The 15,611-nt window shown below is 43.3% G+C and overlaps 1 protein-coding gene across 1 annotated transcript in view; it reads left to right on the top strand.

The window, feature by feature from the left end:
* LOC129857400 (igLON family member 5-like) overlaps nt 1-9,482 on the top strand; it is a 143,165-nt gene extending 133,683 nt beyond the window's left edge. Inside the window, exons 5-8 of the mRNA XM_055925615.1 lie at nt 737-868; nt 5,494-5,614; nt 7,285-7,436; nt 8,621-9,482. Of these exons, the coding sequence (XP_055781590.1) occupies nt 737-868; nt 5,494-5,614; nt 7,285-7,436; nt 8,621-8,724 (509 nt within the window). The 3' untranslated portion in view covers nt 8,725-9,482. The remainder of the gene's footprint in view (nt 1-736; nt 869-5,493; nt 5,615-7,284; nt 7,437-8,620) is intronic.
* Nucleotides 9,483-15,611: the final 6,129 nt, after the last annotated feature.

Below are 15,611 nucleotides of genomic sequence, written 5' to 3'. Positions count from 1 at the left end.
TGTAGACAGGGGTTTCATACAACAGGCTTCTTTCTGTGTGTTCTCTTTTCGACTTCCTTCGCATATTTGCAATCAAACTCTAGAATTTTCTCCATCTCCTTAGCTATCATACTCTGCTTCCACTGGGCATTCCACTTATTTCAAAACTCTGTCCTGCAGAAAGTGGAGCGCAACACTATTGCAGTTATTTGTGATATAGTTTTAAAAAGCTGCGTTAGAAAGTATGACCAACACATACTGAGCAGCCATAGACTGATAGACAGAAGCGTGCTACATGGCAGACCAATCTGAACTCATCTCTTGGCATGTCCAGCCCATCCATTATCTCAGCCTTTTCCATGGCTTTTTCCATGGCTAAACAAACTAGGCTCGTAATTTAACAATTTTATTCGTATTTACAGATGGCATACTAGTTTGTTATTAATGCACATGAAAGTTCAGATGTTTCAGAATGCACTTCTGACCAAAAAAATTATGTTTATATTCAAATAACTCTCCTGTGAAGTAGTGACGTGCGACATATGCCTAGTTTCCTGAAGCGAGTCACATTTAATAAACACAAGAGACCAGAAAAATGTATAAAAGGTTGTGGTGGCAGTATTAGCAACAGTGGCATCTAGTGGGAAAAACTTGGTACTTTCACACTAATTGATTTAATTGACACTGAACAAACGCACATCTCAGCCTGTGATAACCTCTGGCTTCTATTCTTTGACCCTGTCCTTTGTCCAATCAGATGGTCTAATGAGTGAGGGGGAGTTCCTGGACATAACAGAGATCAAGCGGCATCAGGCGGAGGAGTTTGAGTGCATTTCCAACAACGGAGTGACGCAGCCCGACATACGCAAAGTCAAGGTCACCGTCAACTGTGAGTGTCCCTACAAACCAAAAACACATGCATGCACTCACATACACAGACACACAGAAACAGTCACAGACACAGACACCCCACACATAGTATACCTCCCATAAGATAATACTATACTGACCAAAAATATCAACATGCAACAATTTAAAGTATTTTACTGAGTTACAGTTCAGATGAGGAAATCTGTCAATGGAAATAACTTCATTCGGCCCTAATCTATGGATTTCACATGACTGGTTACAGATACCGTAAAAAAAAAAATGGGCCTCAGGATCTCGTCGCGGTATTTTTATGCATTCAAATTGACAATAGTTGTCCGTAGATTAAGCCTGCCCATACCATAACCCCACTGCATCCATGGGGCATTCTGTTCGCAATGTTGACATCAGCAAACCACTCGCCTACTCAACGCCATACACATGGTCTGTGGTTGGGAGGCCGGTTGGACATACTACCAAAATCTCTATAACGACTTATGGTAGAGAAATGAACAATCAATGATTTGTCAACAACTCTGGTGGACAATCCTGCAATCAGCATGCCAATTGCACGCTCGCTCAAAACATGAGATATCTGTGGCATTGTGTTGTGTGCCAAAACTGCACATTTTAGAGTGGCCTTTTATTGTCCCCAGCACAAGGTGCACATGTGTAATGATCGTGCTGTTTAATCAGCTTCTTGATATGCCACACCTGTCAGGTGGGTGTATTATTTTGTGCACAAAATTTGAGAGAAATAAGCTTTTTGTGCATATGGAACATTTCTGGGATCTTTAATTTGAGCTCAAGAAACATGGGACCATCACTTTATATGTTGCATTTATATTTTTATTCAGTGTATGTAAAATATGACTGAATATGTAGGATTCAGTTATGTATCAATAGGTATGAATGCAATATCTCAAAAGTTTTAGAACACCTACTCATTCAAGGGTTTTTCTTCTTCTTTATTTTTACTATGTTTACATTGTAGAATAATGGTGAAGACATCAAAACTATGAAAGATCACATATGGAATCATGTAGTAACCAAAAAAAGTGTTAAACAAATCAAAATATATTTTATATTTGAGATTCTTCAAATAGCCACCCTTTGCCTTGATGACAGATTTGCGCACTATTGGTATTCTCTCAACCAGCTTCACCTGGAATGCTTTTCCAACAGTATTGAAGGAGTTCCCACATATGCTGAGCACTTGTTGGCTACTTTTTCTTCGTTCTGTGTTCCGACTCATCCCAAACCATCTCAATTTGGTTGAGGTCGGGGGATAGTGGAAGCCAGGTCATCTGATGCAACACTCCATCACTCTCCTCCTTGGTCAAATAGCACTTAAACAGCCTAGGGGTATGTTGGGTCATTGTCCTGTTGAAAAACAAATGCTTGTCCCACTAAGCGCAAACCAGATGGGATGGCGTATCGCTGCAGAATGCTGTTGTAGCCATCCTGGTTAAATGTGCCTTGAATTATAAACAAATCACAGACAGTGTCACCAGCAAAGCACCCCCACACCATAACACCTTCTACTCCATGTTTCACAGTGGGAAATACACATGCGGAGATCATCCGTTCACCCACACCGCGTCCCACAAAGACACAGCAGTTGGAACCAAAAATCGCCAATTTGGACAAAATTCCACCGGTCTAATGTCCTAAGTTCATGGAGACTAAGAGCACCTCCTCCCAGCTGCCCACTGCACTGAGGCTGTCACCACCGATAAATTGAGAATTTCAATAAGCATTTTTCTACGGCTGGCCATGCTTTCCACCTGGCTACCCCTACCCCGGTCAACAGCCCTGCACCCCCCACAGTAACTTGCCCAAGCCTCCCCCATTTCTCCTTCACCCAAATCCAGATAGCTGATGTTCTGAAAGAGCTGCAAAATCTGGACCCCTACAAATCAGCCGGGCTAGACAATCTGGACCCTCTCTATCTAAAATTATCTGCCAAAATTGTTGCAACCCTTATTACTAGCCTGTTCAACCTCTCTTTCGTATTGTCTGAGATCCCCAAAGATTGGAAAGCTGCCGCGGTCATCCCCCTCTTCAAAGGGGGAGACACTCTAGACCCAAACTGCTACAGACCTATATCTATCCTACCCTGCCTTTGTAAGGTCTTCGAAAGCCAAGTTAAAAACAGATCACCGACCATTCGAATCCCACCGGACCTTCCCCGCTATTCAATCTGGCTTCCGAGCTGGTCATGGGTGCACCTCAGCCACGCTCAAGGTCCCTTAACGATATCATAACCGCCATTGATAAGAGACAATACTGTGCAGCTGTATTCATCGACCTGACCAAGGCTTTCGACTCAGTCAGTCACCACATTCTTATCGGCAGACTCAACAGCCTTGGTTTCTCAAATGACTGCCTTGTCTGGTTCACCAACTACTTCTCAGACAGAGTTCAGTGTGTCAAATCAGAGGGCCTGTTGTCCGGACCTCTGGCAGTCTCTATGGGGGTGCCACAGGTTTCAATCCTCAGGCCGACTCTTTTCTCTGAATACATCAATGATGTCACTCTTGCTGCTGGTGATTCTCTGATCCACCTCTATGCAGACGACACCATTCTGTATACATCTGGCCCTTCTTTGGGCACTGTGTTAACTAACCTCCAGACGAGCTTCAATGCCATACAACTCTCCTTCCATGGCCTCCAACTGCTCTGAAATGCAAGTAAAACTAAATGCATGCTCTTCAACCGATCGCTGCCCATACCTGCCCGTCCGTCCAACATCACTACTCTGGACGGTTCTGACTTAGAATATGTGGACAACTACAAATACCTAGGTGTCTGGTTAGACTGTAAACTCTCCTTCCAGACTCACATTAAGCATCTCCAATCCAAAATTAAATCTCGAATTGGCTTCCTATTTCACAACAAAGCATTCTTCACTCATGCTGCCAAACATATCCTTGTAAAACTGACTATCCTCCCAATCTTTGACTTCGGCGATATCATTTACAAAATAGCCTCCAACACTCTACTCAGCAAATTGGATGCAGTCTATCACAGTGCCATCCGTTTTGTCACCAAAGCCCCATATACTACCCACCACTGCGACCTGTATGCTCTCGTTGGCTGGCCCTCGCTTCATATTAGTCGCCAAACCCACTGGCTCCAGGTCATCTATAAGTCTTTGCTAGGTAAAGCCCTGCCTTATCTCAGCTCACTGGTCACCATAGCTGCACCCACCCGTAGCACACGCTCCAGCAGGTATATTTCATTGGTCACCCCCAAAGCCAATTCCTCCTTTGGCCACCTTTCCTTCTAGTTCTCTGCTGCCAATGACTGGAACGAACTGCAAAAATCACTGAAGCTGGAGACTCATATCTCCCTCGCTAGCTTTAAGAACCAGCTGTCAGAGCAGCTCACAGTTCACTGCACCTGTACATAGCCCATCTGTAAATAGCCCATCCAACTACCTCATCCCCATACTGTTATTTATTTGATTTATTTTGCTCCTTTGCACCCCAGTAGCTCTACTTGCACACTCATCTTCTGCACATCTATCAATCCAGTGTTTAATTGCTATATTGTAATTATTTCGCCACTATGGCCTATTTATTGCCTTACCTCCCTTATCGTACTACATTTGCACACACTGTATATTTACTTTCTCTATTGTATTATTGACTGTATGTTTGTTTATTCCATGTGTAACTCTGTGTTGTTGTTTGTGTCGCACTGCTTTGCTTTATCTTGGCCAGGTCGCAGTTGTAAATGAGAAGTTGTTCTCAACTAGCCTACCTGGTTAAATAAAGGTGAAATAAAAATTAAATTAAAAACACAGTCTCCTCTAAACGTTTGATTTTGAGATGTGTCTGTTACTTGAATTCTGTGAAGCATTTATTTGGGTTGCAATTTCTGATGCTGGTAACTCTAATAAGCATATCCTCTGCAGCAAAGGTAACTCTGGGCCTTCCATTCTTGTGGCGGTCCTCATGAGAGCCAGTTTCATCATAGCGCTTGATGGTTTTTGCAACTAAATTTGAAACTTTCAAAGTTCTTGAAATTTTCCGTATTGTCTGATCTTCATGTCCTAAATGAATGATAGACTGTCGTTTCTCTTTGCTTATTTGAGCCTTTCTTACCATAATATGGACTTGGTCTTTTATCAAATAAGGATATCTTCTGTACCCCCCCCCCCCCCCCACCCCCCCCCCACCTTGTCACAACACAACTGATTAGCTTAAAACCATTAAGAAGGAAAGAAATTCCACAAATTAACTTTAATAAGGCACACCTGACTACCTCATGAAGCTCGTTGAGAGAATGCCAAGAGTGTGCAAAGCTGTCATCAAGGCAAATGGTGGCTACTTTGAAGAGTCTTTGGTTACTACATGATTCCATATGTGTTATTTCATAGTTTTGATGTCTTCACTGTTATTCTACAATGTAGAAAATATAAAAAATGAAGAAAAACCCTTGAATGAGTAGGTGTTCTAAAACTTTTGGCCGGTAGTGTATGTCTTAATAATTTTATATGTCATGTATTTATCAACCTCAACCTTTCTCGACCTTGAAGGTAACTGAGCCTTTATTTGTCTGAGCTTAACTTTTAATCACTATCGTTGTGTACATATGTTAAAGATTTCTCTCACTTCTCCCTCCTTCTCCCTTGTTCAGACCCTCCCATGATCACAGACGTAAAGAACATGCCAGCCCAGCTGGGCAAAACGGCCATTTTGCGCTGTGAGGCCATGGCAGTACCCACGGCCTCCTTTGAGTGGTACAGAGACGACCGCAGGTAAGAAAAATACCTCCTCCTTCTCCTCCTTTTCCTTCACTTTTTCTCTAATCGGACGGTTTTGCTAGCACAGGCTGGAATATGTTCCAGGATTCATCCAATGGCATTGAGGAGTATACCACCTCAGTCACCGGCTTCATAAATAAGTGCATCAACGATGTCGACCCCACAGTGACTATAAGTACGTATCCAAACCAGAATGAATAGATTACAGGCAATATCCGCACTGAGCTAAAGGCTAGAGCTGCTGGACGCTTATAAGAAGTCCCGCTATGCCCTCAGACGAACCATCAAACAGGATGTGGCGCGAGCCTACCAGACGGGCCTTCTATGCTCGCATTGAGGCAAGCAACAGTGAAGCATGCATGAGAGCACCAGCTGTTCAGGACGACTGTGTGATCACGCTCTCCGTAACCGATGTGAGCAAGACCTTTAAACTGGTCAACATGTAGGTTGCATCACCGCCTGGTATATTAACTGCTGGGGCCAAGCTTCCTGCCATCCAGGACCTATATACTAGGCGGTGTCAGAGGAAGGCCCAAAAAATTAACAAAGACTCCAGTCACCCAAGTCATGGACATTTCTCTCTGCTACCGCACGATAAGTGGTACCGGAGTGCCAAGTCTAGGTCCAAAAGGCTCCTTAACAGGCAAAAGGCTCCTTACCTCATCTGACAATTCTAATTGTCAAAATTTAACAGCACTTAAATCTACAATACTTGTTGTGCCCCATTAGACGGTTATCTCTCTCCCTTTCTCTGTCTCGCTTTTTTTTCTCTCCCCCATGGCACTTTGTTTAAATTTGAAAGGATTGGGTAAGGGTAACCAAAAAGCTGAGCTTTTACCGTATTACTCATTGCAATCCAATCCTTTGCTGTCAAGAGAGAGAGATAACACCGAAAAGAGAGCGAGAGGGGGGTGGGAGAGAGAGAACACAGTCTAATGGGGCACACCAGGAAGTGTTGTAGGTTTAAGTGCTATTAGATTTTTATTGGAATCGTCAGGTAAGGTAGTGACAGAGTGGAGGGGGAATGTGTTTTTCTGAGATCTCTGGGGAGAATATAGTAACAGTTTCCTGCTAAGGTAGATTTAATGTTCTCTCTCTGTCTCTCTCGATGGCAAAGGATTGGATTGTAATAAGTAATATGGTAAAAACTCAGCTCTGTATTGGTAACACTTACCCAATCCTTTCAAATATAAACAAAATACCATGGGAGAGAGAGAGAAAAAAAGAGAGTGAGAGAGAAAAAAAGAGAGAGAGCGAGAGAAAGAAAGAGAGAGAGAGAGCGCAGTCTAATAGGGCACACCCGGAAGTATTGTAGATTTAATAGCTGTTAGATTTTGACAATTAGAATTGTCAGGTGAGGTAGTGACAGAGAGGAGGGGGCTTGTAAGTAAGCATTTCACGGTAAGGTCTACACTTGTTGTATTTGGCGTATGTGACAAATAACATTTGATTTGATTTAATAGTTTAGGTAGATTTTTTCCTGTATTTTTTCCTGTACATCCTTTCAGATATAAACAAAGTTATTTCTCTCTCTCCCTCTCTCCGTCTGTCGCTCTCCCATCCCCCCACTCTACCCCTCTTTCTCTATCTACCTCCCCCCTCTCTCTCGCTCTGTCTCGCCCAACTCGCTCCCTCTCTCCATTCTCTCTCTCTCTCTGTATCAGGCCGGTAGAGAGCGATAATACTCTGAGGATCAAGAACGAGAAGACGCGCTCACTGCTTCTCTTCACCAACGTGACGGACAAACACTTTGGCAACTACACCTGTTTTGCCTCCAACAGGCTTGGAGCCTCCAACGCCAGCATGCTGCTCTTCCGTGAGTCTCCTAAAGCATTCACACAAATACACCCACATACTTAAGCATGCATACGTACACACAGCTAGCCACATGCAAACACACACTCATGCATGCATACCACAGGAGGTTGGTGGCACCTGAATTGGGGAGGACGGGCATGTGGTAATAACTGGAGAAGACAGAGTGGAATGGCATCAAATACATCAAACACATGGTTTGCATGTGTTTGATGCCATTCCATTCGCTCCATTCCGGACATTATTATGAGCGGTCCTCCCCTCAGCAGTCTCCTGGGATGCATACACACACAGACGTCCATACACGTGTCTAAGCTCATTCTACTTCACTCAATCACACAAGTAGTCAAATGTGCATGCACACATACTTTGACTCACTGCATTGCCCCATCCCCAACTCTCTTCCTTTCCCTGCTCACGGGGTTGGATTTCCTCATCCCCCTCCCTCCTTCTGTCTTTCCATCTCTTTATTCGCCACCCCATTACGCCAAAGAGCTTTTCTCCTCCATTTCTCCCTCTGTTCTGTCCTGTTCTGCTACCCCAGGAAGTTGTCGTTTCTCTCCTTCTCGCTCCTCCCGTCTCGCATTAGCCCTCCCCAATGAGCGATTTCCAACACTGTGTTCTCTCTCTCCCTCTATCCCTCCTTCTCTCCCGCCTTCCACACTCTGGCAATGCCATCTTAAGTGAGTCCCTTCATCTCCTCCCTTTCTCCTCTTTTATTCCCTCGTTCTGCTGTTTCCTCGGCAAGTCTCCCTCCAATGACTCACCCCCAGCCAGTCAGTCTCATACATCCTCCTGCTCCGCCTTTCTCTATTCCCTCCATGCCGCCTCTGTGTCTTATCTCTCCCATCATTTGTCCCTCTCCTCTCCTCTTTTCACCTACTCTTCCCCCTTTCATCATTTATAACAAGCTGCGTCTGAACCGTCTGTACGAATGGGACACAGACTGAAAATCAATCCACTCTGACTAATATCAGATAGCTTCGGGGATGGTTTTACTCTCTGTCCCTGTCATTGCAGTCAGACTTCATTCCTATCCCAAAATGTTTTACCTCTTTTGACTTGTAGCTTATGTTTTCTCTGGTTGTTTCCTTTTTCCCTTACGAATTCTTCTCCACTCTTTCTTCCCTCGGTTTCCTCTCTCCTTACGGTGCCTGTCCTTCTCTCCCGGGCCCCTTGACGCAGGGCCGGGAGCCGTGTACGGGCGAGGCGTGGCCGTCAACGTGGGGGTGAGTGCGGGTGTCGGCTTCTGGCTTTGCCTCTCTGTCTCTCTCCTGATGAAGGTCTAAGAGCTTTTCCCGGAAGTCCCGTCCCGCCTGCGGAAGGAAAAAGGAATTTCTTTAATTACGAACCCATCACTGTGAAACAAAAATGATATGCATTATTCCAGGAGCCATTGACGCATCGCATCTCACACCCACACCAACTCCCCCCTCTTCCTCACCCCACTACCTCCCCCCTTGCTACCTATATTGCCACTGTCACCATTACCACTCTCTCTCTTCATCCTGTTTCCAATGAGGGTCACATTGGTGATGTCTATAATGTGTTTATTAAGAATGATAATTGTGATAATGATGATGATGATGATGATGATGATGATGATGATGATGATGATGATGATGATGATGATGAAAACAGATATTTAACACCAGGATAATACTATTATAAATCTAAATGATGACTGATCTACACTACTGTTGGTCTCATAGACATTTGAAAACTAGGAGTAACAACACTCCTATTTATGGTTGGAACTACTCTATAATAACAATGATTAGTCATTATGATGAGGGTCACGTGACCTTGTTGAAAGCTGTCCATTGGCCCGTTGGCCCTGTGACATTTGACCCTATGATCATACAAGTACCGTTGTATTTTGTTTTTAACCGCGTGGCAGTGTATATGACGCGGCTGCTACGAATGATGTCAAAACACACATGAAGGGTGGGCGGTGGGCGGTTCTATATAGTCTCAGCCCTTCTACTGCATCCTTTTGGGGATCTCAACCAAGACGAAGCACGTGAGAAGTCCCCCCCCCCCCCCCCCCCCCATCATTAAGGTGGTTTGTGCTCTGTCTCGTGTGTAAATAGAATGCAGTGCAGAAGCCATGCCGTTACTAGAGGCAGTCTATCCACATCCAACCCTAATGTGGATCCTAATAAAATATCCTAATAAAATATCCAGCAAAATGACATTACCCATCAGCCTCTATTACAGTTTTCCTAACCAGGAAGGGACTGTAGAAATAACAATCGTGTCTCCTGCTTTGAAGGCGTTGACCAATCATCCTCCTTCCTTGTCGCTTGTTGATAGCATGTACCGGTTAGAGATGTTCCTGTCGTGAAACCTCCCTCCCGCTCCCCCGCCTCCCCTGCACTGTGTCCGTTTTACTCTGCAAGGTTAAACTGCTATAACTTTTTGGGTGTTGATAATAATACTGATGATGTTAATAAGTATTTAAATAAATATGAAAAGTAATTCCATGTGAGAAAAAAAAAGAACACATACTACTCCAGAGCTCATGGCGAGCCGTGTGCAAAAAAAATATTTTGTACTTAATCCCTCGGAGAAATCGCACTCGTTGAACTGAACGACGACGACAAAAGACGAAGTTGTAAGGTTTTCGAGTTGTGCTCTTTTTGACAAGGATTTTAAAAACACATCGAAGGTGATCCCGAGGGAGTCTTTTCATCCAAAAGAGTCCACAGTCAATGAAATGTAATATCGTTTGTAAACGTGTATGTATTAAAACCTTTGTTTTCATGCTGTTAACTGTATAATACAAAGTATACATATTACACATATTCAACCAGCTGCCATAGCGTGTCACTCTCCAGACAGACCAGCTCCATAGATAAATGATTTAAAGCGATGTATGTAAAGCAGCGTCCCTGTAAGTCAGTCAGCCCCTGTACGGCAGGACAGGCGCACCAGGAGATAAAGATGTAATTAGCCATTACCTGTGGCTGGATAAGCGACAGGGCCTACACTCCCTGCTTCCCCCATGTCCTTCCCGCCAGCCATGGACAGGCCCCATAAATCACGTTCAATCCTGGCCCTGACAGCATCCTCCTCAAGGACACCCTCGTCCCTGTAAAGCAGACGCGGCGCGTCCTCACAAACCACCACACCTGGGCCCTGATTGAACCCCCCCCCAGGGCTCAATTATCCAGCCACTTTACCTGCACAGATCAACCACTGAGACGTGTGCTATGAGGCTTGATGACACCCCAACCACCCAACCGATGTCTCTCTGTCATGTCCTGCTGTGTCTATGTCTATATGCAAACTCCCCCATAGTGAGCCAACCTGAATGGAGAGGTTGGCTCACACTAGCTGACTGCCCACAATTTCTGTCACCATACAGGAATATGCAGCATCTGTGTTCAGTATTCTGCGAATAGCTGTCATCTTTTTCTGTTTGATTTCATTTTAACCAACAACATACCCGCTAACTCAGATATAGGAGAGGCATCCAATCTGGTTAATGTGTGCTATGATATTTAAGGGTGCCCCTAACAATCTATTCAAGAATGGAACTGTTTTAGTAATACTATTGTATGGAGTGTGCTAATATTTGAAGAGATGTGAAGCCCTAGCAAGAGTGAATGTTCCCTTTAGCAGGAGGCTAGTCAATGAAAACCTGTTTGTCTCACTGAATATAGTGCGCAATGTGTTCTGTTGATGCCCATTGCTCTATGCAATGTAGTCAGTCACTGGTATGTCTGAAGGGCAACAGACAGACCCACTTGTGTTCATCTTGTTTTGCTCAGACTCACAGGACATTGATTGGTATCGATTTTCAAGCACAAGAGCCGGTTGTTTTGGTCAGTGATTCTGTTTTTCCTTCTTTGTCGTTTTCGATCCCCCCTCTCTCACTCACGCTGTCTTTCTGTCTGTCTTCTCTCGTTCACATATTCTGTCTCATGTCAGCACCCAGCTCAATTTTATTAGTGGAATAAACTTCTGTATGTACATACTCTGTCCTTGAAGAAAAACCTAAAACAAAAAAATAACAAAAACATACTGTCATGTTTCTCAATGTGGGTTTGAAATAAAAGCATGTAAATGTTCGTTTTTGGGGGGGGGGGGGTTTTGAAAAACAAAAATCTGTATCTTGTGTTTGGGCTTTAGGCTGGGGGAAAGGCTGGGGGATATGCATTTAAGTTCATGCAACGGAGGGCGATATGTATGGTGGGCATTTGTAATAACCCCAAATGAGTTTGAGTGTCTCCATGAGTTAAATGTGAACGTTAATCAGACTCTGTGTGGTGCAGAGGACTGGAAATGGGAAAAGGAAGGATGCAGAGAATACACTTCCTCGATGGGTGTGAGAGGACCTCCACACACAGTGGGAAGAAGCCCAGACTGGTACAGACAAAGCTCTGAGGCAGAGGGAGATGGGATGACTCTGACCAGACAGTGAACTCTCCATGGGGGAGAACGAGAAAAGACAGGGAAGACACTTGATAGGATAGCAGCTCAGATATCATTCCTAAAATGACCGCTGCGTCGTCCCTCCTGAGGGACGGCATATCACAGCGTTGTTTATGATTACACCATGTAATATTAATAACATTAGCATTGCATTGATCACAAGCACAGTCTGTGCACAGACAGCATTTCATGATGCAATCTGCTAGCCTATCAAGGAGCGCTTTACACTTTAATGATATGGTGTGGTGTCATATTGCTTGACCTGTAATTACAGCACAGAGACATACTGTATGATTCCATTGGACGTAAGTGGTGCATTCACATGTAGTTCATCACTCCCAACAACTGGGGGGCGGTGCTAATTCTACGGGCACCACTCGAGCATTGCTAAGCAGCACTTTTTGGCTTATGTTGATGTACATAATATAAATGAACTTGCGTCATTTATATATTCGACTATTTAAATGTTTTGAAGAAAATTAACCATATTTGGGTGGTGTATTTTTTATTTATGAATGACAAGTCTAGTAGTGTATGAAAATACAGTGGTAGAGTAGCTGTAACGATTGATTTCCCCCTCTTCGTCTGAAGAGGAGGTGTAGGGATCGGACCAAAATGCAGCGGGTGATGAATACATGATGAATTTATTTAGACAAGTCGAAACACGAAGTACACTTGAATAAATTACAAAATAACAAAAACTACGTAGACCGACCTGAACATGAGAACTTACACAAAACGAAGAACGCACGAACAGGAACAGACTAGACAAACGAAACAGTCCCGTGTGGTACAAACACTGACACGGAAGACAATCACCCACCAACAAACAGTGAGAACAGCCTACCTTAATATGGTTCTCAATCAGAGGAAACGTCAAACACCTGCCCCTAATTGAGAACCATATCAGGCAACACATTGAACCCAACATAGAAACACATAACATATACTACCCACCCAGCTCACGCCCTGACCATACTAAACACATACAAAAACAACGGAAAACAGGTCAGGAACGTGACAGTAGCTGAAGAAGCTAGATAACTATACACCCAGTCACCGTTTGAATGTACTCGTTTTTGTGTTAGGTCCTGAATCACTATAACCACTATATTCCCACATCGAACACTTCCTCAACACACTTTCAGTTCCAAATGCAATGGTTAATCGATGCATTGGACTGGATGGCATGAAATAGAGCAATTTCTCTCCAGGGTCACTTTACAAGGGCCCAAAGACAGAATTGTCAAGTGTCTATAGTAAGGCCTTAGAATAGAGAGCATCATTTATAATGCCTTGATACAAGACACCCCTAATTGCACATTGATCCCCCCCCCCCCATCTCCGAAACAATTTGTCCGGGCTATATTGTCAACTAAGGTAACTATGTATTTAGAGTACATACAATAAAGAATGAGTGATTAGTTTTATTTTCATGTCAGTTGAAAGAGTAGCTCGTCAAGGCGCATTTTGTTCATTTTGCTCTTTCTGATAATGAGATGTCTAACAATTGTCTGTATAATGGCACCTTATAGTACATTATATTTTATTACTGTACTCAATTAAATGATTGATACCAAATGTTAATTTTGGAAATGTCAGTACCTATCGATACTGTGTATCTAGAGGCTTATGTCTGACAAACACAGCCGATTCTTTAGTAGGAGTAGAGTCTAGAACGATAGGATGTACAATAGAACGAGATGAGATAAAGGGGAATAGAACCGTAGCCATGATAGTATTTGGTCAATATTCAACTAACATGATAAATTATCAGAAATATGTCCGTTTGTCAGTACCGGTACTGTGTATCAGTTATACATAAGAAGATGTGTCTTATTGAGGGACAGACTCATTGATATATAAATGATTTCCTTAGTACCAGCCAGGTCTCTCCAGCTTTTGTCCTTCACACCATAGCCCACTAGCTAGATAACAATGTGCTATCCGAATGATCTATAGCTCACCAGCTATTCTAAAGGCCTGTTCAATTCTTATGAGCAGAGTCAACGTTGCGAGTGTATTTAAACTCCAGTAGATTTCCATTAGCCGTACTAATGAGTGCGTCGATACACAGCATGCTGGACTGAGGTAAGCTACATGAGGAAAACAGGTCATTATTGGATAAACATGCTGACTACATGTTGCCGAGCAGAAGAAGTGATATTTGCCTTGACTCACTGAGGGCTAAGCTTGGAAGTTGAATGAGGTAGCTAGGTTCCACAGTAAGTTGGTAGTAGTTGAATTGATAGATGCAGAAGGACATAGATAGAATAGATTGAACAAAAAAGATAGATACATTTATGTAGATAGGTGGATATTTTGTTAGTTTATCATTTCTATTCTGAATTCTAATTAGGATATATTATTATTCATGTAAAACATTGACAGTATTTGTTTGTGTGGATAGTGGGTTAAAGTAATAATTGCGAGACACAGAGGCAAGAGTAGCAGTCACTCACTCCCACCTCCATCCACACAGACAGGCTGGGACTACAGATGGTTGCTTGTCAATCACCCTCTCCTCTCTAAGAATGTAGCTAGTGGATAATTAACAGTGTACCAGTGTTGGTCCATCTACAGCTGGAATAACAGAGAGTCTGCACACTACCAGGCAACAATGGAGGCGCCCACCAGCCAGCCTCCTTAGTCATGGGGCGGCAGGTAGCCTAGTGGTAAGAGTGTTGGACTAGTAACCGAAAGGTTGCAAGATTGAATCCCTCAGCTGACAAGGTAAAAATCTGTTGTTCTACCCCTGAACAAGGCAGTTAACCCACTGTTCCTAGGCCGTCATTGAAAATAAGAATTTGTTCTTAACTGACTTGCCTAGTTAAAGAAAGGTAGAAATGATATAAATAAATTAGAAGCCTGCCTAACATCTACAATGCTGAGTGCCCCATTACTTGGCCTTTGTGAGTCACCAGCACAAACCTGCCATTTGGCCAGTCAATCAAATGGTAAATATTGGTTGCCATGGTGAAAACTGACAATGGAACTATATTTCTTTCTTGTCGAATGACAGCATCAAGTGATGTTCTGGCGTGTGTTCATAGGATAAAATGGGAGAGAACCTGTACAGTGTAATTAAGTCGCAAACTGTCTGAAACTGTCCTTTTAATGTGAGATGCATAGATTTGAATTTATGACACAATATACGATTGAGTTGTCATGACAGTGTTGTTTCACCAGAGCAATTTTGAAACTTATGAAAAAACTATGACAATCAGGTAATAACAATGCACAAAGACAACTGTCATTTTTATCAGTGCGAGAACTAATAACAAATACTAGGGTGTCTTAGGTGTCCAATGCAATCCAGTGGATGAGTCTACTCTAGAATGCTTGGTTAGTGTTTGCAGACCTCTTATGGAGATGTCATGCCCATCTCTCTCTCTCGTTGCCCCTCTGGCCCACTTCCTCCTCCCTCCTATGCCAATCCCGCTGCCTGCTGCCTTGCCACCTCTCTGTATGCCAGGTTCCCACCCTGGTAAATCTGTGTTATTGATTCGTGAGTGTGTGTGTCCGTGTGTGTATGTGGATTATCTGACCTTCACATGGCAGGCATGTTGGTTTCAATCTACCCCTAGACCTCAACATTATTATTTCTGTCTGTGTTGACTATTCAAGATTGCATCGATTATAACATACGGAACAAAGCAAAGGAACACAAGCAGCATCGTTTTCCATCTTGACATATTTCTGTGCAGTGAAGCGATGTTGATTATGATGACTCTTT

The sequence above is a fragment of the Salvelinus fontinalis genome, chromosome 6 (genome assembly GCF_029448725.1).
Source record: "Salvelinus fontinalis isolate EN_2023a chromosome 6, ASM2944872v1, whole genome shotgun sequence".
NCBI lineage: Eukaryota > Metazoa > Chordata > Actinopteri > Salmoniformes > Salmonidae > Salvelinus > Salvelinus fontinalis.
This window is presented reverse-complemented; position numbering and strand designations above follow the sequence as displayed.